This window comes from Piliocolobus tephrosceles, chromosome 13 (genome assembly GCF_002776525.5).
Source record: "Piliocolobus tephrosceles isolate RC106 chromosome 13, ASM277652v3, whole genome shotgun sequence".
Classification (NCBI taxonomy): Eukaryota; Metazoa; Chordata; class Mammalia; order Primates; family Cercopithecidae; genus Piliocolobus; species Piliocolobus tephrosceles.
This window is the reverse complement of record NC_045446.1, coordinates 36,360,463-36,385,956: the sequence shown is the minus strand read 5'-3', so window position 1 is coordinate 36,385,956 and position 25,494 is coordinate 36,360,463. Positions and strand designations below refer to the sequence as shown.

Genomic DNA, 25,494 nt, shown 5'->3' with positions numbered 1-25,494 from the left:
TTTACCTAAAATTGAAAGGAATACAGAGGTGAAAGTGATTGTTAAACAGTCAACACACTCAAAAACCAAATGACGAAGGGACCAAAAAAAAAAAAAAAGTGTGTATGGTGGTTTTCCATATGACAGATCCTGAAGATGCTCTATAAATATGGAATCACCAGTGTCAGAGCTGAAAGGGACCTTAAAGATTATTCTCACACTCTCCCAACCAGATTTTAAGTGGAAAAACTTGATTAGCTGAAAGGCTTAAAATGTTTCAGCTTGTTTGCTTTGGTGTGAAGGGTCCTGTGCTGCATAAAATTAAAAGTGCATTTGGCCAAATGTGTTACATTCAGCAAACAAACAGGACAGGCAAGGCAAGAAAACAAGGTTGTATAATTAAGTTGCAGCTCCATGTACTTCCTATAGCAGCAAGAATGACTGAAACATCTTTTCCCGTTATCATTACGAGGCCTGTGGATTATTTTCAGACTTGACTCTGGTGCCACATATCTTGATCGTATCTGAAATACAAATCTACAAAATTCACATTTTCTATAAAATAATAGTTTAGAGCAGGGGTCCCCAACCATGGCCTGTTAGGAACCAGGCCGCAGAGCAGGAGGCGAGTGGTAGGTGAGCGCTCCCATTGCTGGCATTACTGCCTGAGCTCTGCCACGTATCAGATCAGAAGCGGCGTTAGATTCTCATGAGTGTGACCCCTGTTGTGAACTGCGCATGTGAGGGATCTAAGTTGTACACTCCCTGTGAGAATGTAATGCTGGATGATCTGTGACTATCTCCTATTACCCCAAGATGGTACTGTTTAGTTGCAAGAAAACAAGCTCAGGGCTCCCAGTGATTCTACATTATGGTGAGTTATGTAATTGTTTAATAATATATAATATATAATGTAATAATAATAGAAACAAAGTGCACAATAAATGTAAAGTGCTTGAATCATCCTGAAACCACCCCCCGACACTCAGTCTGTGGTTTTGTCTTCCACAAAACTGGTCCCTGGTGCCAAAAAGATTGGGGACCATTGGTTTAGAGTATGTAAGGGGTAGTAATGAGACAAGAAAACGAAACACTTTAAAATCTACATCTTTAATATATCAAGTAGCAAGGAACAATATTTTATTTGTGATGACTACTTAAATAATATTTACAATGATTTTATGGGCAGATATATCGACACTTCTACATTATTTTTGAAAAGGAAAGTCATATATATGATTAAAACAATGTCTTGAAACATAATAGCGAGCCAAATACATCTTGGGCCATAATTTTACCACTTCTAAATTCTTATTTTCAAAAAACAATAAAGATAATTTAACTCACTACCATTTACTAAAATGTCCTAGTCAACTTGTTGTAGCATAGTAAAACTAAGCTGCCACCATGGTAATTTACACTCAGGGATTTTAAAAGGCAACAAATATTTAAAAAACTTAAAAGACAATCTTTTCTTTTGGAATTTTATTTTTTTAGAATACAAAAGAAGAAAACAAAGAGTTTCATTTTTTTGCTTGCTGAAAGTATTTGGGTAAACTTAGCTTTAAGATGGGTCTTCTTTCAAAGATTTTAATCAACTTCATTTTGCTTGGTTTTGAAGTGATTTATCTTAGATTTCCTTTTGAAATATTTCTTCCAAATTTTCTAACCAAGCTTGGATTTACTTTACAGATGTTTCTTTTATGTTCTAGTGAAGAAATAAAAAGATGTGTAAATATGGCATAAATATCATTCAAAAGTTTTCATCATTCAACTTCTAAAAATCATAACCATAGAAAGAAAAATTTACTCTTGAAATTCATAGTTGTTAGTTAACATAATTTAAAATACTACAACAACAACAAAGAGACATTAATACCTTTGGTTTTTAAAAGCTGTTCAAATTCATATTGCAAACTGAAGTTTCAGTGAGTGTGTGTACATACACAGACATCAGGTGAAGTCATTGAATTAATTACTATGTTCACTTTCTTTCTTTCTGACTAATGAAAGACCATTTCTACAAGCATTTCTTCCTTTCTTTGCTGTCTCACCATTTTTTTCTCATTCCTTGGATTATTTCCCCAGGGATTTAAACTTCTATACTTTTTCAATTTAAAATGATCATTTGCATCTAGTACTTCCGAAAGGGCTGATCTTAATCCTGTAGTTCTTCCCTACTGCCACCTCTCAAGTATGTTCTATTTATGCCCATTCTTCTGGTTCTTCATTAGCTTTCACCATCATTTTCTACTCAACAAAGTGTTGTTACAACAAGGTGCCATTGACTATTTTCAGGATCAGTTTAATTGCTTATTCACTTTCTTGGCCACATTAGGTTTGAGTTTTAGATGGACATATTCGCTTAACACTATTTCTTATTTCTCTAATTGCTCAGTTAACAGGAGTTGCCTTTTTCCCTACTGATGGTCGTATGTTTTTTTATTTGTACATTGTTAGTTAGAAAACTTGGCTTAATACATTCTAAGGAAGGCAGTCTCAATTCGCACATTTTTCTGCTGTGCATTTGGGCCTTTTCACTTGAACATTATAATGTATATAAAATATCTTTCCTCACAAACGAATACCTCTTCGGCAAGCATTGTGGTTTAGTATCATCTCCCACTTTTTTTTCCCCATAGTTGATATTTTTATTCACATCTCTTTATACATGAAATATTTGATGCATTTGTATCTTCAGATAATAAGCATATTAGAAAAACCCAATTTCTATGATTTGAGAATTTTTATAAATTTATTATTTGGCTGTAGAATTATGATGCTTGAAGAACTTTTTCAGAAGATCAATGGGGCAGTACACATCTACACTAACTACAGATACACATTTTTAAGCATTATTAAGTACAACACGTCAAACCAAATAATCAAGGTAAATTTTATACTTTACCACCTTACTGTCTGATGTTTCAATTTGCTGTCTGATGTTTCAATTTCCATTGAACTTAAGGTAAACACTGGCTACTACAGGAAGCAAGCATTTACCAATACAGGCTGACAAAGTTACTGAGGAATTTTATATTACTCTAATCAAAGGACATTGACAGAAAAAAGTAACAATAGCTTTCATGTTATTCGTAGAAACATTGTATCACGAGACACCTTTAAATTGCATCTGCTATAATTATAAGTTCCTATAGAGAACAATCAAACTATGTCTTACTGCTCTCTGTATTCATCACAAGACATGGTAAATGCCTAGTAAATAAATAGTTTCTGAATGAAGTCTTAGGAACTGTAGTATCAGAGAGACAGAAGTCTAGATGTTGGGGCTTGGAAATTGGCTGGCATGATATACCACTAGTTTAACTGAAGTGGTTTTGTTAACATGAACTCATGTTACTCCCATATGTGGTTGATGGAATGTAGTATCTTTCATACTGATGGGAAAGATCCATCAGTATCTTTTCCAACTTGCCAATGGGAGTTACAATATGATTATAACTAGATACAGACTGGAATATGTGTAGTAGTTATACATTGAGTTAGAGGCCAAATTACTCAAAATAATACGCTAAGAGAAAAATTTAAAGTGAGTATAGTTTATCTGTAAAATATACTTAATTAGTAACATTAAATAATACATTTAGCCAATTACTTCAATTATTATGAGGCAGTAGGGATAACTAAAAGGGTGTATAATGTAGAGCTGTAAGATCTGGTTCTTGAGTTTTGGTTCCTCCAATATAGTATCTGTGTGATCTTGGGTAAATGCTGTTTGTGTTTTAAAGTTTCCTTATCTATAACATGTGGATAATCAGACTTGTTCTACCATATAGTAAAGGTGATGAATAAAGAGAGATTCTTACGAAAACACAATAAAAAACGTAAAGTACTAAGTGTGTTACATAGTCATACCATTAAATATCAAATTAAAAGCTGAGACATACCCATTGTTGGTTTGTTTTCTTGTAAGTGCTTATTGCTTGAATTATCTTGTCGAACACGTTTGGCAAATCCAGAATTTATGTCTGCAGTTAACGAAGTGTTTGATGTAGAACTTGAGGGGAAAAGTTTTTAATTTAGTTAAGCATTTTTTTTTTATCTCTCAAGGTTCTAATACATATTCTACATGCAACAGTGATTAAAGAAATAAAACACAAAAATATTAAGTTGTGAAATCTCACAAAAGTGGAGGTACTAAATACATTTTTGGAACAGAGAAATTTAGCTGTGTGTGATTTTAAATTGGTTATTTAATATATTTATTCAAATTGAATGTTATGATTGTAGGTGTATGTTACAATTCTGTAGCAGAATATTCCAGGGTGCTTTGCTGGCAGATAAGCAAGCACTCAAGCACTATTATTCAAAATGTAGAGATCAGTAGCACATAGTCACAAGAGGTAAAAACAAAAAACAAAAAAAAAAAAACCCTAAGCTCATGTTACAAATTTGGACCAAGAACCCTAATCTGAAAGGTATAAACAAGTGAGATTGTTTGAAAAACTTTGTTTTAAAATGAAAGCAGGGTAACAGAATAAAAATCTCTAATTATTGGAATCACAGAAACTGAAATAGAAAGAATGACCTGTTTTCATTTGCTCTAGCTTCAAAAATTTAATCAGTTTTACACTGCTGATGGTTCAAATTTCTTACTCAATTTGAGTTGACATATTACTAAACACCTATTATGGCCTTGTGTTACAGGATATACAAATAAAGAAGGCACAAAAATTCCTGTCCTAAAATCTTATAGAATAGACATACAGTGGAGATGAGAAAAAAATAAGATAAATATATGAAATAATATAAGGTAAAGCAAAAATATAGTGCCAAGGTTTTCATAATACAAGGAGCTATAGATTCTTGAGTGTAGAGTAAGAAAGAATAATGGAAAATTTTGTGGATGCAATGAGTTTGATCTGGGCCCTGAAAAACAGTAATCCTTCCTAGTCCTAAGGTGGATCAATTTTTAATAGGTAGAATTGGGGGTTGGGTGGAAAAAGAACAACCTTCCACACTGATTCAAACAACCTAAGTTGAAGGAAATTCTGACTAATAAAGATACTATATAGTAACCTTATCATCGCGGGGGGGGGGGATTCTTCTAAGATTGCCCGTGGATGCCTGCAACCAAGGATAGTACCAAACAGGATATATACTACGTATTCTCCTACACATATCTATGATAAAGTTTAAATTATAAATTAGGCACAGTAAGAGATTAACAATAAAATAGAGCAATTATAACAATATATTTAATAAGGTTATGTGAATGTGGTCTCTCTCTCTCTTAAAATATCTTATTGTACTACAATCGCCTATTTTTGAACTGCAGTTGACCACGGGTAACTGAAACCACAGAAAGCAAAACTTGAATAAGGGGTGACTACTCAGTGGAAGTAATGAAAAATACACAGTTTAAGAAGGTAAAATCACAAATTTGTATGCACAAATAATATATCAACTACAGTAGTCCCCACTTCCTAAATGGTGATAAATTACTATGATTCTGTTTTGAATATTAAACCTGCTTTTTTGTACATATCAGCTGTCCAAGGCAGAAATTCTTTTTTGATCATTTGGTGATTTTATTTTTTCAAATATAAAGATCAATGTTATTAGTTACTTTTGATAAAACATTGCTTTTTCTTAAATTTATCCCAAAGTTGTCTTTATTATTTCACAGTACGATTATTCACTTTGGCTAGTTCCAGGACCCTACTTTTTACTCATAGCATGTTCTTTCTTGAAAATTAGGCTTTTGAAAAAAGCTATTTGATTAGAACTCATATTTCTAGAAATAAAATCTAACCCTAATAAATTGCATATTTATATAAAAGTAAAATATACCCAAACATTTTTATGATTTAGTTAAATAGTCCATTGATGAAATGTTTAACATTTATGTTGTAGGTCATAAACTACAAAGACTTAACACTGATATAAGTGCAAATTCAAATTATGTTAAAGACTATACTGAGAAATCCAAAGACACTTCCAGTTGTATACAAAATATATTGCCATAACTATAAATAAAGTGAAGAACTAACCTTTTGCTCCCTTATATAGGGAGAATGTTTCTACTCAATTAACATAATACCTCTTATACTATTTTGTCTGAAATAATTTCTAGTTGAAATAATTAGACATCTTTCAAAACAAAATAAAAATGTATGGCAAGTATGAAACTGCTATGGGGTGCTTAAAAGATTGTGGAACAAACAAAAAACCAATTAACCAAATAAATACAAAACAAACAATCCAAAACTCTCATTAATATAATTGAGAAGTAAAAGCTAACATTATGTATGTATTATATTTAAATATTTGACAGGCTAATCAATTTAGTAAAATAGTCTGCTACAGAAATATTACATAAATTGTTAAGATTAAAAATCTAATATTCTCATTTAAAAAAATCTGTTGGGTAGGTTTTGGAATATCCAGTGCTTTCAAACTCTAATGCTATTTTATGCAAAATAAATGAAATACATATATAGAGAGCGTCCCCTTCTTTATTTTTAAAACTGTATTAGAAAAATACACAACTAAATATGTATATAAAGCTGCTAAATGGAAAATACCACAGTTTATTACTCTGAAGCTCATGTAACTTTAATTGGGGAAAAGGAAGATTAAAAAAGGTAATCATGTACATTTCTAGCATTAATCTCTTTTAACCTTAGTTAATGGCAGGATAACAATTAATAGGCTATAAGAAATCAAGTTACTTTCTTTACACGTCCTTTAATATTATTTCACAATATTAATTGTTCATGTGGAAGCCCTTTAACTTATCTAAAATCACTCCAAATACACAATTCACATACCTGGACATTTCCTGAAAAACCATTTGATTTTATAATAGCTAAGTTCACATTTAAAAATTATTCTTATCTATAAACATTTGTGAAATCTAAGTAAACACAACATAATACCAGTGAAGGACAAGAAAACTCACTAAAACTAATTAATGGAACAAATGACAAAACTGACATTATGCAAATTAGTGATAAAAGTAGACAAAACAGATGATTGTGGTTAGTTAGGCTCACTCATAAAGTGACTGACTTCTGTATATAAACCAGACTAATTGTACAAATCAAATTTGTACCTTAGCAAATACAAAATTTTAAATGTTGTAGATGAGACATTTAGGAAAAAATCCATAAATTTTAAATTTACACATTCCAAGTCTCTGTCATACTTTGTTTAGGAGGGACAAAGACAGATATTAAATTCACTTATGAGAAGATACTCTGTGTAGCACAAATAAGTAGGCTACTTGTAAATTCGTTTCCTGTTGCTTAAATGATAACAGGCTCCTGGTGGAAAATACATTTAAAAAGAGTCATTTTAAGGTCTTCTATAAACTTTTCTCCCCATAATCACATAGCAAAGAAAAAGAGGTAGAGGAAGTCAGATCCATTTTATATTTATTCAGTATATTTTGTCATTGCATTCAATTTATAGTATATAAAGAATGTATCATGAACTTCTAGTCATATAACTCAGTATATTTATGATTTTTCCTTATCTTTTTTAGTTGTTTTACTACTATATACCTAGGTATGTTTCTCTTTATATTAATCCTGCTTTTGGTTTGCAGTGCTTCTCAAATCCATGGTTTAATGTCTTGTTAGTTTTGAATAAGTATTAGCCATCATCTCAAATATTATTTTTCCCTATTCTTTCTCTCATTCCTTTCTGAGACACAAAATACATACGTTCCAGACTTTTAAAAATTGTGTCCCATGTCTCTTTCACTTCTTCACATATTTTTATCATTCTGCACATCAGTTTGGATATTTTCCTACCAGTCTGTCTTTCAGAAAAAATTCCAAAACCTGAACAGATGAATAACAAGTTAACAAAATCGAAGTCATAATAAAAAGTCTCCCAGCAAAGAAAAGCTTGGAATTTGATGGCTTCACTGCTGATTTTTACCAAACATTTAAAAAAGAACCAATACCAATCGTACTCAAACTATTCTGAAAAACAGAGGCAGAAGGAATACTTCCAAAATCATTATATGAGGCCAGTATTACTCTGATACCAAAACCAGACAAGGACACATCAAAATAAGAAAACTCCAGGCCAATATCTCTGATGAATACATGCAAAAATCCTTGTCAAAATACTAGCAAACTGATCCAATAACAAACCCAAAAGATCATTCATTACGGCCAAGTGGGATTTATTCTAGGGATGCAAGATGGTTCAACATAACCATCTTGCAAATTAACCAATGTGATACATCATATCAATAGAATGAAGAGCAAAAACCATATGATCATTTCAGTTGATGCTGAAAAAGCATTTGATAAAATCCAGCATCCCTTTATGATAAAAACTCTAAAAAAACTGGGTATAGAAGGAACATATCTCAACACAATAAAAGCCATACATGACAGACCCACAGCTAGTACTATTCTGAATGCAGAAAATCTGAAATCTTTTCTCTAAGTTGTGGAACATGACAAGGATGCCCACTTTCACCAGTATTTATTATTTAACATAGTACTGGAAGTCCTAAGTAGAGCTATCAGACAAGAGAAAGAAAAGAAAGAACATCCAAATCGGAAAGGAAGAAGTAAAATTATCCTTGTTTGCAGATGACATGATCTTATCATATATTTGGAAAAACCTAGACTCCACCAAAAAACTATGAGAACCGAGAAACAAATTCAGTAGAGTTGCAGAATACAAAATCAATACAGAAAAACCAGTAGCATTTCTATAAACAAACAGTGAAATAATTTGAAAAAAAAGTAATCCCTTTTACAAAAGCTAAAAATAAAATAGGAGTTAACCAAAGAAGTAAAAGATCTCTATAATGAAATATAATGAAAACTATAAAACATTGATGTAAAAAATTAAAGAGGATACAAAAAATAGAAAGATATTCTATGTTCATGGATTGGAAGAATCAATATTGTTGTCCATACTACTCACAGTGGTCTACAGAATCAATGCAATCCCTATCAAAATACCAATGACATTCTTCACAGAAATAGAAAAAACAATCCTAAAATTTATTTATTTACTTATTTATTTATTTTTTTTGAGACGGAGTCTTGCTCTGTCGCCTAGGCTGGAGTGCAGTGGCCGGATCTCAGCTCACTGCAAGCTCCGCCTCCCGGGTTTACCCCATTCTCCTGCCTCAGCCTCCGGAGTAGCTGGGACTACAGGCGCCCGCCACCTCGCCCGGCTAGTTTTTTTGTATTTTTACTAGAGACGGGGTTTCACCGTGTTAGCCAGGATGGTCTCGATCTCCTGACCTCGTGATCCGCCCGTCTCGGCCTCCCAAAGTGCTGGGATTACAGGCTTGAGCCACCGTGCCCGGCCTATCAATCCTAAAATTTATATGGAACCACAAAAGACCCAGAATAGCCAAAGCTATCCTGAGCAAAAAGATTAAAACTGGAGGAATCACATTATCTGACTTCAAATTACAGGACAGAGCTATGGTAACCAAAACAGCACAAGACTGGCATAAAACCAGACATATAGATCAGTGGAACAGAATAGAGAGCCCCAAAATAAATCCATACATTTACAATAGGCTCATTTTTGACAAAGTTGCCAAGAACATACATTGGGGAAAAGACAGTCTCTTCAATAAACAGTGCTGGAAAAACTGTTTATCCATATGCAGAAGAATGAAGCTAGATCCCTATCTCTTGCAATATACAGAAATCAAATCAAAATGGATAAAAACTTAAACCTAAGACCTCAAACTATGAAACTGCTAAAAAAAAAAAAACATTGGGGAAACCCTCTAGGACACTGGACTGGACAAAGATTTCTTGAGTAATACCCCACACAGGCAACCAAAGCAAATATGGATAAATGGGATCACATCAAGTTAAAAAGCTTCTGTAAAGCAAAGGAAACAATCAATAAAGTGAAGAGACAACTCACAGAATGAGAGAAAATATCTGCAAACCATCTATCTGGCAAGGGATTAATAACCATAATATATAAGGAGCTCAAACAACTCTAGGAAAAAAATCTAATAATCTGATTTTTAAAATGGGCAAAAGAATAGACATTTCTCAAAAGAAGACATATAAATGGCAAACAAGCATATGAAAAGGTAACTCAATATCACTGATCATTAGAAAAATGTAAATCAAAACTACAATGAGATATCACCTCAGCCCAATTAAATTTTTTTTTCCCCCAAAAGACAGGCAACAACAAACACTGGCTAGGATGTGGAGAAAAGGGAACACTTGTATACTGTTTGTGGGGATGTAAATTAGTACAACTACTATAAAGAAAAGTTTGAAGATTCCTCGAAAAACTAAAAATAGTGCCATCATATGATCCAGCAATCCCCCTGCTAGATATATACTAAAATGAAAGGAAATCAGTATACTGAAAAGATATAAACACTACCATGTTTATTGCAACACTATGCACAATAGCCAAGATTTGGAAGCAACCTAAGTGCCAATCAACAGATGAATAGACAAAGAAAATATGGTACGTATACACAATGGAGTACCATTCAGCCATGAAACAAGAATGAGATCCTGTCATTTGCAACAACGTGAATGGAACTGACGGTAATTATGTTAAGTGAAATAAGCCAGGTACAGAAAGACAAAACTTGGCATGTTCTCACTTAGTTTGGGGAGCTAAAAATTAAACAAACTGAACTCATGGAGACAGAAAGTAGAATGGTTACCAGAGGCTGGGAAGGGTTTTTGGGAGATTGGTGAGGATGGTTAATGGGGGGATGCTTAATCTAAATATAATGAATAAGATGTAGTATTTGATAGCACAACAGGGTAACTACAGTCAACAATAATGTACTGTACATTTAAAAAATAATTAAGAGTATGATTAGATTGTTTATAACATAAAGGATAAATGGATGGATACTCCATTTACACTGATGTGGTTATTACATATTGTATGCTTGTATCAAAATATCTCATGTACCCCATAATATATACACCTACTACGTACCCACAAAATTAAAAATAAAAAACAAATCTATCTTTCAGTTCACTAATACTCTCTTCTGCTGTACCTAATCTGCTGAATTGATTTATTGAGTTCTTTATCTCAGTAAATTCTATATTTTCAGTTCTAGAATATCCGTTTGATTAATTTTAATAGAATCTGGTTCTTTGGGAAAGTATTTGAAACCAATACAGTTAAAATTTTTGAATCCCTATCTGATAATCCCAATATCTGCCTCATGTATGAATCACTGCTCCTATGATGCTTTTTTCTCTTAATTTTTAGTCATTTGGTTCTGTTTCCTGGCATACTTTGTAATTTTTGTTTAAGTGCCAAACACTGATATATACAAAAAAAAAAAAACTATAGAGGCTCCAGATGGTATATTCTTCCAGAGATAATTTAATTTTCCTGTGGCAAGGAGAGCAAAGATAAATCACCTTGATCCAATCAAGAATTGAGTTGGTCTAAGGTCTGTTTCAGACTTTCAAGAACTGGCCTATTTCTGGGTTGCCCTACTCCTAGTGAACTACCCTTCAGGGATCTCAAATAAAATCCTGATGTGTTTAACAGGGCCTTTTCTTCATGGTGATCCCTGAACTCCAATTTTTCTACGAAAGCCTCATAAGAACATCAACGCTCTGCTTAACACTTTAGCCTCTTAGCAGCTACTTTCAGCTTGGTGTCTCAGCCTCTCATTCCACAAAGTTGAGTACTTGGCGAATACCTTGAGGACAAAAACTGTACAGAATAATTTTGATTCCCTAGCTCAGTAAGACAGCTAATAGCTCTAAGTTTCCATTTTCTGTTTGGCCTCTATGTCTTATGCCATAAAGTGGCAAATGCTAAATAAAAAACAGAGGCAGAGAAAGTCTGGCTGTCTATAGCATATTTCCCTTTTCTCTGGGATCTTAGGCTCTCAATCCTGGCTATAGTGGTTGTTCTCCATTGCCTTCAAGCAGCTGTTGGTTCTATTTTATGCACTTTTTACAACTGTTCTTGATGGGTGGGGTGGTCTGATACAAGCTATACATTCTATGATGGAAGAAATTTGGTAATGTTTAAAAAGGATAATGAAATAAGTAAAAATAACCAAATAAGTAAAAATTTTCACCCCAGAAAAGTTAAAATTAAGTATTTTTGACAGCTAGAAAACTTTTCAATTTATTTTTAAAACTCTGAAATAGGAAATATTTTATATATATATATCAAGTGAAATACTTGAGTTTTTCAAGATCTCGCTTTGATAATATAAATCCAGTACCCCATTCAGAGCAATTTATCCTAAGTATGCTTAAACATGAATTGAGAGTCTAATTACAAAAAATAAAAAAGCAATAGAAAATAACATATAAAAATTAACTTATATAACTATAGAACCAAACCAGTTTATGTTTAATCATACCTTGTTAATTTCCGTTTCCTTTTGGCAGCAGTAGTCATTGCCATGTAGGATGGCACCATGCTTGGTATAGGCATAGAATGCTTAGTTGAGAATGAAGAAGGGTCAAGCCTGTATATTAAATAGTGACAAATAAAAAATAATAATTTTGATTTAAACTATGAAGAGAAAAGGAAGTAAATGTGTCCATAATTAGAAAACCATTTGGTATTAATATAGAAAGAAAAACATTCTGCTGTACTATAAAGATTCCCTTGCTAGCCCTGGGGTATTCTTTTCTCTTTATAACATAGGTAAAGTTGCTATCGAGAGATTTCTGCATTCCCAATGGCATAGAAGAGTGAAGGTATTTTTCTTTCCATATTTAGATTGGGTATGATTATGCAGATAAAGTGAGAAGGATATGTTTGCTTGGATGACACACATTCAACCATACTTTAGGGGTATGACCATTTCAGAGTAAGTTGAGGTTTGCTAAACATCAATAGAAAGTATGGAATTTCCCTTTGGGAGGCCGAGACGGGCGGATCACGAGGTCAGGAGATCGAGACCATTCTGGCTAACACGGTGAAACCCCGTCTCTACTAAAAATACAAAAAAAATTAGCTGGGCGAGGTGGTGGGCGCCTGTGGTCCCAGCTACTTGGGAGGCTGAGGCAGGAGAATGGCGTGAACCCGGGAGGCGGAGGTTGCAGTGAGCTGAGATCCGGCCACTGCACTCCAGCCTAGGCAACAGAACAAGACTCCGTCTCAAAAAAAAAAAGAAAGTATGGAATCTCGTTCGGTGAAAATATTAATGAATAATAAACATAATAATTCTCCAACAATAGCTTGTATAATACAACTTCAACTTCAGAGTAAGAAGAACTAAACATATCTTAAAGTCTTTCCTAGACTAATGAGGGTCAACTGACTTAAGATATCAAATTTAAGACTTTAAAATATTTTGTTAGTGAATTTATATTCAGAGAGAAAGACAATTAAAATTTAATGAAAGTAAAACAGACTGTTTTATAATCAAAATGGCACACTTGGTTTATGAAATAAACCTCAACTAATAGTTGAAAGTCTATTTAAAAAAAAAAAATTGGCAAATATTATTTTTTTGTACCGTTGTAAAATGTCTTTGTTATCATTTGGTAGTGATTCTTGTTCGGGTAATTTACACTTTAAGCTCTTGATGTCTTCACATATAGTAAATGTAGAGTCCAAGTCCTCCTGTCCACATTCTTTTCTTCTGTTATGAGGGATAGCTACTTCACACATTTTCTGAGAATTATCACCGTTTATATTTGAGCTGATAGCCTGAAAACTTGTAGTAAACGATGATGGTTTTATTAAGGTTACTGTAGACGGATTTTGAAAAGTTTTTCTACAGTCTTCTGGTGTATACACAATAGGCTGAAGTTCTTTGCCAAGAGAATCATTGAGCTGTACACTTTGAGATGGTGGAGACTTTAGAGTATGCTGTCCTTTCAAGGGAGATGGCATTAGTTTTCTCCGAGTTCTTTTTTGTGTGGGAGTCTTAACCAGATTAGATCCACTTGAAGATGAGCCTATTCAAAGAAATTAAAGACAGTCAATAATGTTTCCTAGTTTTTTTATTTTTTTAATAACCCCATTACTTTTAAAATGAACAAACCCGAATAATAAGGTATTTTTATGCCAATTGATAAAAATCTGAAAAATATAAGTTGGAAAGGAAAATATAACAGTTTACTGCTAAAAACTTTAAATAAAGATAAACTCATTATAAAGAAATTCTATAACAGCAAATGAATACATTGCTAATATCAATATTAATTTTTAGGTATAGCTTTCTTGAGATATTGGGTAATTAGGAAACAAATTACCAATCAATTCCAAGAAAATTCACAATTTCTAGCTTTCATGTTTGATTTGGGTTTAAGATGAAAACAGTATTGAACTTTTATAGGCACAGAGGTTAACAATTGTTCCATTGTAAAATATTACCAGTTTATTACTTTTGTTTTTTAGATTTGTGGGTACATGTGTAGGTTTGTTATATGAGTATACTTGGTGATGCTAGGGTTTGGGTGTCAGTGACCAGTTTATTACTAATTGAGTGGAAGTCTAGTTTAAATGAACAAGAATGGCAATAACCAGTAAAATTCTGGGTGAATGAAAGCATTGTTTCTGTTACAGTGTCAGGTATACACAGTTGACCCTTGGTAGCTGCAGATTCTGCATCTGTGGATTCAACTAACCAGAGACTGAAAATATTCACAAAACAAACAAACAAATAAACAAAAACAATAAAAAATAAGAAAATATACAGTATAACAACCATTTAATGGCATTTGTATTGCACTAGGCATTATAAGTAATCTAGAGATGATTTAAAGTACACAGAAGGATAAGTGTAGGTTATATACTATGACATTTTATGTAAGGGACTTGGGTATCCATGGATTTTGGTATCTGGGAGGGTTCCTGGAATCAACTTGCCTGTCCCCAGGATATTGAGATACAAACTGTAGTCAATTAAGCATTCTAGTTAACTATTTGTCTCCTATATCATACATAACTCAGAGGTTTGCAAAAACAAGATTTAATACTAAAAATAAATGAAATAATTCAAAGAGTTCAGAGTACTTTCACTCTCATCACTCTGGTGAAGTCAGTCTCCCAAATGTCAAAAGGTCACCAACTCTGATGATCTTTCTCAGCCTTATCTGAAAACTCCTGTAGCTTTTCAAAATTATATCTGTACTATTCTAACATCTGTGTTATTCTTCTTCTTCCATCCAGTAAATGTACACATTTCCCTAAGGAGCTGTACTTGACCCTCTAGGTGTCTTGTTCTACACTGTTTCTCATATTTCTAATTATCCTTTTACCATTTACCTTCTCTGCCACCTGGGTTCCAAATTACTACTTTTTTTTTTAACCTTTTCCTTTTCCCTTGATTTCCCAATCTCTACCAATTCTGTCTTTTTTCTGCTTATAGTTAAAACATAATTCTGCTCATGTCATCCTTCTGATTAAAGACTTTTTAGTAATCTTTAAATAGAAACAAAATATGCTGATATTTTTAGTTGGAGAATTCTTGGTCCTAGGTCCAAAATTAAGAAACAAATTGTTTCATTAGAACTTATTACCCCACAATACTAGATTTAGTATTTAATGCTTAACATTTAAAAACACAAACATTTGGCAAACACCTTTTATTAATGCCCCAAATAATGACATATGTAACAATACACTTGATCAACTTCAGTTTGATTATCTTATATTTTTCAATTAATTTTTTTCTACTTTACCTACTCTATTCTGGTGAACTTCATGGTGTCTGACATGGAATACCTTTGCTTGGAGTGTACTGTCAATGGAAGAAACTATAATGTGTATTTCCATTCATGTTGTCTAATCATGAAGTAAAATTCCCAGTTGATATTTACTATACTATATAATACTAACTTAAAGAACAATGAAAGCAGAATAAGGTAAGTGTTACGCATTTCAATAAAGCTATTCAAACTTTCAACCAAGTTAGAAAATACACTTAAAGCAATCAGCAACAGTACATGCACTATTCTTATTATATTAGTTGACAACATGTTCTGCTATGGCTAGGTTCACAATTACCCTCTAGGAAACAAAATTTAAAAACAGAAGAAAAATATGATCCCTGTTCTAAGGAATTTTACTTTTCTGAGAACTAGATAAATGAGATCCAGATCTTAAAATAATTTTCCACTCCCTTTAACATGACATTTGTCAAATTTTCCATTACCAGATATTTTTATACTAATGCTGCAGTGTAAAGACAGTTACTTTTTTCCACTGTGCTGCTACCACCAATTTGGTGGCTATTAATAGCTGGAAGATTAACTTCTTTTCCCATGAGAGGCAGCAGGGGTATAGAGGATAGAAAACTACATGGAGGGTAGAGGACTGAATTGGGAGTCAGGAGACTTGGATTCTATTTCTGGCTCCACCAACAGCTCACCGAGTGACCTTGGGCAACTCACTTAAGCAGTGTGGGCATTAATATCCCCTAGAAAAAAGAGGATATTACCTTTTTATATACGGATAGGATTATACGATAAGGGTTCAAAGAAGGGCTCTAGAAATGCAAATATGTTTCAACTGTTAATATTACATCTTTTACAGGGAAAGTTGTAATTTACTTTCCAATCATCAAAAACTAACTTACTGTTATCTCTAAAACATATATTTCAAACAATGCTTCACTTTCAGTTTATAAGATAGCCGGTTTATCAAGGCTGATGATTAATATAAACCACAGGTATTATTGAAACAGGTATGTATGTTATTTGCAAATGCAGACCTTATAATAACATTTTAAACTTTAATACACAATGGAACATGAAATCTCAAGGGACAAGAATTATACAGAGTCATTATTTTTTTAAATACATACTTACAAGGTATAATCTCTGGGAGTGGCAACTATGCAAATTGTCATGATGGTGGACCACATTTTCCCTACTGCTAGTAAAGAGTGATAAAAATCACAGTCTTTTGGTAGAACACTGAAGAAATATCCACATGTCCTCTGGGATAATCTAAGCGTACACCCGACATCAAATTTAGTATGATCAGACTGACTAACAATTTGTTAGTAAAGGAATAGTGGTGTTACAATGATATATCTTTAGCTATAATCCTGCTCTCCTGGCAGAATATAAGCTGAAGGAATAGCACGGAGATGTGGTAGTTAATGTGGATTTACATACAAGTGTTTTACTGGGCCTAGAAGAAGAGATGCTACAGACACATAGCATGTGTATGATATAAATCAAAAGAGTTCTTTTCATTCTCCTTAAGTTCAGATAAAATAAAAAAGCAGAAGGCAGATGGTCATTTCAGAACTACTTAGGCTGATTAGTTGCTTAGAAAGCTTCAGGAGCTAACCAGAGCAAAAACAAAATTTAAAGATTTAAATAAAAATTTAAGTCAACTTTCTGTAACTATAAACATAAAAGGATAATGACTCCACTTAATGAAAACTAAAAGAATAAACAACTAAATTTTACTTTGAATACAAGTTTTAGAATATATAAATACAATTACATAATAAATAAATAATTATTATCCTTTAGCTAAGTTAGGTAATGAAGAACTTTATGTGGGTATGGTAACTGGAGAGGGTTGAGTTGCGGGATCAGAAAGTTTAATAGGCTATAAGAGCTGTTGGATATGTTAGGTCTATGTCTATAAAAGAGATCTGCTGTACTTTTCCATTAGAGGAAAAGGGTGTACAGTAAATTTCCAGAAGAGCAAGCATGGGACAGTTGTAGTTTCCGCTGATTCAGCCTGGGAAAACACTATCTAACAATATTCCGTAATTCTTGTGCTTAGAGAGTAGAAGTGATAAGAAGGAACTTGGAGGCAGATTATAATTCCTTTAGAAAGGCCCCATAAAATGAGAAAATGAATCACAAAGTTGCAGGCTGTGCCTTGCAGAACAAGAGACCATATAGATGATGACAGTCAATAAAATACCCTAGCAATGTGGGTGCTACACAGAAGGGAAAAGGAAATTAAAAATGCATTGTTATAAGGCACGCTCTTGTAAATTGGAATAGGGAAGACTGGCAGTCACTTGGAAAGACATCTCTCTAGGGTCTATCTAAGGAACTAGTTCAGTGTATCATATACTTACATATAAGAGGTAGTGGGTAGCAATGTATGTTATAGTTTCTGAGTAATTTTGCTATTTCCGTAACATCTCTTGGGACTTTAACTCCTCAACATATTGTAAGTGTGCTCCATTTCTATTACCTTGAATGATTATGACCCATGGGATTTATAAGTGAACGGTACTTTTTGAAATTTATGTCCAAATAATAACAAGAAGCATAATGTCAAAAAATTTAAAAGAAAAAAATAACTACTATTTTAAATCCAGGATCAACATATGTTTTATTTATGAAAAAAAAGTTGTAGTCAGCTATGGTACAAAAGCAACAATATAAGAGGAGTACACCTGCATAAAAAGAATTCACTGTTCATCTACCCAATTATTTATTAAGTACCTACCATACCATGCTAGGTACAGTGGTAAACAAGATAGTTAAAAATTTACATTTTTGAGGGGAGAAGGCAGATGACAATAAACAAATAAAATAAATTAGGATGATAATAAATTAACTATAAAGATAATAAAACAGAGAAATGGAATAGACAGTAATGGGAGATAGAAAGGATGTTTTAACTATGATGGCTAGAATGACAATTCTAAGGATGGGATATGTGATCTGAGACCAATGGCTAAGGAGCCAGTTCTATGAAGATCTAGGGAAAAAGGCAGAAAAAATAGCATGTACAGAGATCCAATAGCAACAATGAATTTGTTGAGCTTGAGGAAAAGAGGCTAGTTTGATTGAAGTGGTGTGAGTTAGAGGGACAGGCGGAATGAGAAGAGGCTAGAGAGATCAAAAGGGGTAACTTACGTTAGGATTTATGGACAGGCCAAGGGTTTTGATTTATTCCAAGTACAAAGGGAGATCTGTGGAGGGTTTCAGGAATGGATATAATGTGATCTGATTGATGTTTAGGAAGAAGACTGATCTGCTTGCTGTGTCAAGAATGGTCAAGAGAGAAAACAGAAAAATCAGTAACAAGGCTATTGCTATAGCTTAAGCAAGAAATGACAGCTTGGGTAAAAGTGGTAGAAGCAGTGATGGAGAGATGTGAGAAGGGTATTATAATATCTATATATGTAATTAGCTGCCTTATAATAAAGAGTTCACAGAAAGTAGTATATATTAATTCTACATAAGTAAATTAAGAGAATTGACAGTGCTCCATAAAACCATGAACCATTTATGCATGTCATTCCCTCAAATTTGGCATTCTTTTTTTTTGACATCCCCTTCCCCCTACTCCCACTTATCAAGCTTGGGGTTCTGTCCTCTCTTCAGTTCTGATCCATGTAACTGTAGGAGTCTTGGAATCTGCATTTTTCCCTTTCTAGTTTGGACGCTCATAGAGACTTGAGGCATCAGAAACTCTTTGGGGTTTGAGGTTGTAATTTCTTATTCAGAGATGATGAGTGTTATTATGCTGAGGTAGGGGAAAGGAAAGAAAAGGAGTAAAGATAAGTAGGAAATGGTCCTAGAACAAGAGTAGCAGATAGAGACGGTATTGAAAATGAAGTTCAGCTCCTAGGAAGTTGTACCAAGGGCAATTAATGGGTAAGATTTAAGTTGGTAGAATGATGTTAAAAACAGCATCTCTTTTTAGGTTACATACCCTACTTCCTCTGCATATTCATCTCTAGATACTCCTAAACAATTAAAACAGGTTTATAGACCGTTCCAGGCATAGACATACTATGTTTTCAGATACAAGGCCTAACTGCTCCTCTTCTAATATTTTGTTAATATAGCATTCAATTCTTTCAAAAGGAGCCAAAGCATTTTGATCCATGTTTAATGAACCTTGCAAATGCAAAATGCAAACTTATAATTGAATGAGTTTTGATAAAAGAATATACGTATTAGAATCTTTTCTTTTTGATAGGAAAGGAATTTAAAAAGACACTGGCTGCTTGAAGAATTTCTCACTAGAAACAGTACTTGGTTGGCACACTTGAGAAATATCCATAGTACAAGAAGGCATTTGAAGGTTAACTGCAAAAGACAATTTTTAAACCAAGTGATAACCTGAATAGAGGCATCTAGCTCCCATTCAGATTCCCTTTAAAATGATCACTACATTTAAAAAAGGGTAAACTTGACCTAATGTTGGTAATGAGTGCCAGAACATCAGTGGACTTTCTGAAGAATATTGTATAGCTCAGACTCTTAAAGGAAGGCATGGAGGAGAATAACTTAAAGTAGTCCCTATCCTTTACCCTTCAGTGCTATCCCAAGGAGTTAAGTAAAAGACACTGGCAGATGTCAGTAAAGGCCCTTAAATTAGAACCAGGGATGATGGGGTAGGTGGGAGTTGGGGAGAATGAGCGAGATACAGCTATGCAATACAGTAAAATGGTAACATCTGAACACTAAAAGTAGTGCTAAGAGGCTCTAAAATTCAGTCCTGGCTCAGCTGTTTCAGTGCAGAAAAAAAACACTAGAAAGTACCCGACGTTATCAGGCTTGTTCCCATCACTGGTGGCTATACCACACATGGATGAGATACACACATGGATGAAATCTGCCCAAAGGGGCAGATTTCCAGCTGAGACTACCTGTGGCTCTGGTTCCTTCTCTACATTCCCTGGGCTGTTGGATTAGTGGACAGGAATATATTTTTTCCCCTTAATTTTACAGGAAAAAGCATAATTATAATAAGCAAACAGAAAACTCACTGGACCTATAAAAAGAAACTGTAAAGAAACGACAGAACTGGCATACAAACTCAGACTTTTTGCTAATCCAGATGCCAAGTTCTTGACCACCACACAATGCTGAGCCCCTACCACAGAAGTTAATTAAATCACTTAAACAATGACTAAATAACTAAATGAACATGAACATCCACAATTACACTGATATTTAAAACTATATTTTATAGATTATTTGATGATATGAAAAAATGTTCATTAATGAGGTAGTATACAGTATGATCCCAATTTTGACAAAACAAAACAAAAACAACCAAAGCACACAAACCTCCTGAGCAAAAAAGGGGGGCAAAGTAATAGAAAACAGAGAAGGAAATATAACCCAATTCATCAAAATGTTAACACAGGTTTATAGCTCACTGGGAAAATAATGAATTATTTTATTTTCCTTTTTATACATTTGATTATTTTATATAATAAATATAATCCTGCTCTGTAAAATAATAAATGACAAAAAAAAAAGGGGGAATAATGTTTGGGATAGTGGGTAGGAAGCCAATAAAAAATCAGCTCTTTCAAACCTCTGAAGATCTCAGGAATTGAAGGCATGAGGTTGTCTCTGAAAGCACAGGGTGGAGTTAAAACAGGAGAATTCTTGGAAGTCTGTATAAGGAAGTTGGATTCCCAGATCTCCCTTACCCCATTACCATCACCTACAATGCCAGGTAACTGCTCCTTTGTTACCCCATTAAAAGACATGAAGTTTTACTCTCTGGACAGGTTGCAGACTGGGGCCAACATGCACAGCTGACACTAGGTGCATTAAATAATTTCTTAATAATAAATGTATGCTGATTTTTCTCCCGCTTCTCTATAATACTGGTAGCCAGGCCCATATACCCCCTAAATGGAAAAATCAAAAAGTTCTTTGTAAATGAAACATAAAAATAAAAAAGACTGACATTGGTAGGTTCCCCCAGATTGACTAGTTTTCTGGAGATAGCTATAAAGCAAACCTTTGTTTAATAAGTCCAACTCTAGTTTTTGTAATACTCATTAATAGTTTAGGAAACATTTTAAAATATTTATATGATGCTTTAAGGCATCCTATAAAAAACTGAAAATGTCCGTTTCAGGATAAAGTGGTGAGTGTTCTATTCATCTGTTCCTGTATTATGGCTAGAGATTCCCGCTTCAAAAAGTTTGTTTACTGTAAGTCCAAAGACAGACTTAAAAAGGAAGTTAGACAAAAACATTTTGTTGAGACTGCCAAGTTTTAGAAGCCTCTCAAAAGACTTTTAAGTATTAAAACCACTTTTAAAATTAACTGTAAATGCATGCACTGAAATCATGGATTAGATGGAGAAGAAATAGAAATATTTTCATCATTAATAATCCAGATTCTAAAACAATGTAACATGGATTACAACATAAGTATATTAACATTGTGTACTTGTACAGTATTATAGAGTATTAAATTTGCTATTAATAAAACCACAGCTAAAAATAAAAACAAAAACAGTGAAATCATAATGAAAACATAATTAATTGGCATGACTAAATTACATTTGCTAAGTGGTTATAAAAATTATAAATAAATATTTGGTGAGTGGTTAAGTGGTTAAAAAAGTAAACAAAGTTTGGATATTCATCTGCCATTCACTATCTCTCAAATGTGTAGGATTTTAAGATATATAATTGATGAATGGTAGTGTAATAAAAGCAATAAATTGGGCATTTTGATTTTGACAGTAAAACATAGGAGAAGCTGATGAAGTACATAAGAAAGACTTGAAAAAGGTTTGATAAATTGACTGCCTATACCTCAAGAGAAACATCTACAAATGTATTTATTGGTGGTATTGCTCTTTAAGCTACTTAAGTCTACCTATAAGCACAATCTAGTTTACTTCGGTATTTGCATCTTTCAAATATTTCAATTCTCCAGGAAGTCTATCTCACAGATTTGGCTGAGGACTGTGAAATGTTTCCAGTAGAAAGCAGAAAAAAAAGGGGGGGGGGGGGAAGAGATTGCTTCATATCTGTTTCCCTAAAATTAGTTTTAAGAAATGTCAGTATATTCTTACTTCTAATAGATGTTTTTAATAATATTTTATTTAATTATAAAATATTTCCTTAAATAGGCCCTAAAATTAAATGTTACACATATTAACATAGTATAAATATAATGTGAAATTATATACTTTATATATATATTATATAACATAAACATGTCACTTCTTACCTGATCCTATTAAAATACATTAGCAAAACCAGAGAAGAAATAAGGTGGTGGTGTTGCAAGTGAGCTAATTCTTCAGCTCTCATGATTAGAAGTTAAAACATCTAAACACTAATGAATCAAGAAACAGCAGTATAGCATACTGTTTAGAAATATTGTAAATACTGTCCGGGTACGGTGGCTCATGCCTATAATCCCAGCACTTTGGGAGGCTGAGGTGGGGTGGATCACCTGAGGTCAGGAGTTCAAGACCAGCCTAGTCAACGTGGTGAAACCCCTTCTCTACTAAAAATACAAAAAAATTAGCCGGGCATGGTGGTGGGCACCTGTAATCCCAGCTACTTGGGAGGCTGAGGGAGGAGAATCACTTGAACCCGGGATGCGGAGGTTGCAGTGAGCTGAGGTCATGCCATTGCAGTCCAGCCTGGGCAACAAGAGCAAAACTTTGTCTCAAAAAAAAAAAAAAAAAAAAGAAATATTGTAAATACTTTAAGTTTGTTAAATATAATCATCTAGCATATATTCCAATAGAAAAAAGAAAAATCCCCAGTAATTTTATATCTTCCTAACGATAGTTTTAAGAAATGTTAGAAATGTCCTTAAAACAGTTGTCAATGACAAGTCAAATCCAAATAATTTTAAACCAAATGTTTGGTTTTAGTCCATCACTACTATAAGAAAAAAGGAATAAACTTACACACAAATGCTTCCTAGTAGCAAAAACTGAAAGGCTCAAGTAAGATAAGGCCTTTACTTCCTTTAACTATGACATTTCTATGTCATGGGAATTATATAGTTTAGCAATCTATATCTATTTTTCACTGAATCTCTACTTTAAAAGAGTGGTTCTAACCACTGGCCACCAGGAAAGTTACAATGGGGATCATCTTATACACACAATTAGAATTTAGTACTAGATGGTTTTAGTGTTTAAACTTCATTATTTTATAATTCATTGCTCACAGCAAGAAAATGACATGTTCAGAGTCATGATAGCAATTATATTTGTTGTTGCCAGAGTTGGAGTCATGTTTCTTATTTTCCAGGTAGAAGTCAGGTAAAAAGTAATGCAAATAATACACAGTAATAACACATATAATTAACATAATGGAGATTTAAAAAAATAAAACTTTCTTCGCAGACTCAAAAACATGAATAGGAGGCATCATACTACTTCATTGCTCCCAAAATGAAATGCTATCTCCTATTATTACTGAAAAGAGAAAGTAAGCAAATAAAACCTGAATATCTTCATAACTTAAAATTGGGTTACATCAAAATCAAAACCAACTATGAAAAAGAGAGAAAAAGATACATGTAACACATTTGGCAAAGGATTTAGAGCTTGTATATGTGTGTGTATGTATGTCTACGTACATATGTATATATTGCTTGGCTGGTCTGTCTCTGAGAGAAATAATTCTTACAAAATAAAACAGATAAGAGCAAAGTAAGGCAAAGGAAGAGGTAGTTAATTCAGAACAAATTACAATTAGACAAAAAGCACATGAAAAACTGTTCACCTTCACCTTCATTACCCACTTACAATGGTAGACTACAGTTTTAATAGTTCTGGGGGTGGGGAATCTGACAATGCATATCAAATGCCTTTAAAATATACATACTGTTTGATTAAGCTATTCTTCTAGGGGCTTAGCCTAAGGAAATAATTAGGCAAGTTGCAAAATAAATACATATGCACAGACATTTAGTGGGGTGTTGCTTATAACAATAAAGTGGAAACAAACTAAATGTTAATTAGCAGGAGATTAGGTAAATATAATATGCAGTTACTAAAAATGACTTAAATTCATATTTGTTGATAGGAAAATGTGTCTACAGCAAGTGGTTCAGTGAACAAGAGGCTGGTTATCAACTATATGTATAATAGATTCCATTGTTTTTGTTTTAAAAAAGGAAACCACAAATGTATGCTTAGAAAAAAAGTCTAGTAGGCTATTAAAACTAAATACTAATATAAGTTAATAAAGTATATCTTGTTTCATTTGGTTTGACTTTTTTCCAAATTAAAATAAACAAATATTTATTGCTAAGACAGTAATAAGGTTAAAACACTAGTGAAAGGAGTAAAAAACTTAAAAGCCATGGGAATACAAAGAAAGAAATATATGCAGGCAAAGGAAAGATGATCCATTAAAAGGAAGGTTTAATAAAGAAGGAAGTGTCTGAATTGGATTCTCATTGTGGAGAAAGATTTAGGCCAAAAAGTGGGATGGAGGTAGAGAAAGCAGCATTTGAAATTGATGGAAAAGCCTGGAAATTGCAGATGCCAGAAACAGAAATCATGTTAACAGAAGGTTGGGATACCAGGTGCTGGACAAAAGTATGCCTATAGCTTGACTCTGGAAAGCCTTTGAAGACCCTTCTGAGAGGTCTACACTTTATTAGGAAGATCACTTTGTTGGCAGTGTGAAGTGTAGACTGCAGTGGAGAGACAAGAGAGATTAAAACTAGTTTAGATGTCACTATATTATTCATTTCTTATGGCAATTTTTCTAAAAATATTTTAAGATAAATTAAGAAACATCTTTTTCTCTCTTTGTTTTAAATAAATCTCTAAAACACAACTACTAAATGGCAATTCATGTGGTTTCTTAAGTAGAGGGGGCTTTATATTTATTTTTCA

At 33.2% G+C, this 25,494-nt stretch overlaps 1 protein-coding gene across 3 annotated transcripts in view; it reads right to left on the bottom strand.

The window, feature by feature from the left end:
• Positions 1-1,073: 1,073 nt before the first annotated feature.
• Positions 1,074-25,494, bottom strand: part of KIF18A (kinesin family member 18A) — a 94,658-nt gene continuing 70,237 nt past the window's right edge. For all 3 annotated transcript variants that reach the window (XM_023230331.2, XM_023230332.2, XM_023230333.2), the window contains 4 exons: positions 13,433-13,877; positions 12,326-12,433; positions 3,888-3,997; positions 1,074-1,687 (listed from right to left, as the gene is read on the bottom strand). In XM_023230331.2, coding sequence (XP_023086099.1) covers positions 1,605-1,687; positions 3,888-3,997; positions 12,326-12,433; positions 13,433-13,877 — 746 coding nt within the window. In that variant the 3' untranslated portion in view covers positions 1,074-1,604. The remainder of the gene's footprint in view (positions 1,688-3,887; positions 3,998-12,325; positions 12,434-13,432; positions 13,878-25,494) is intronic.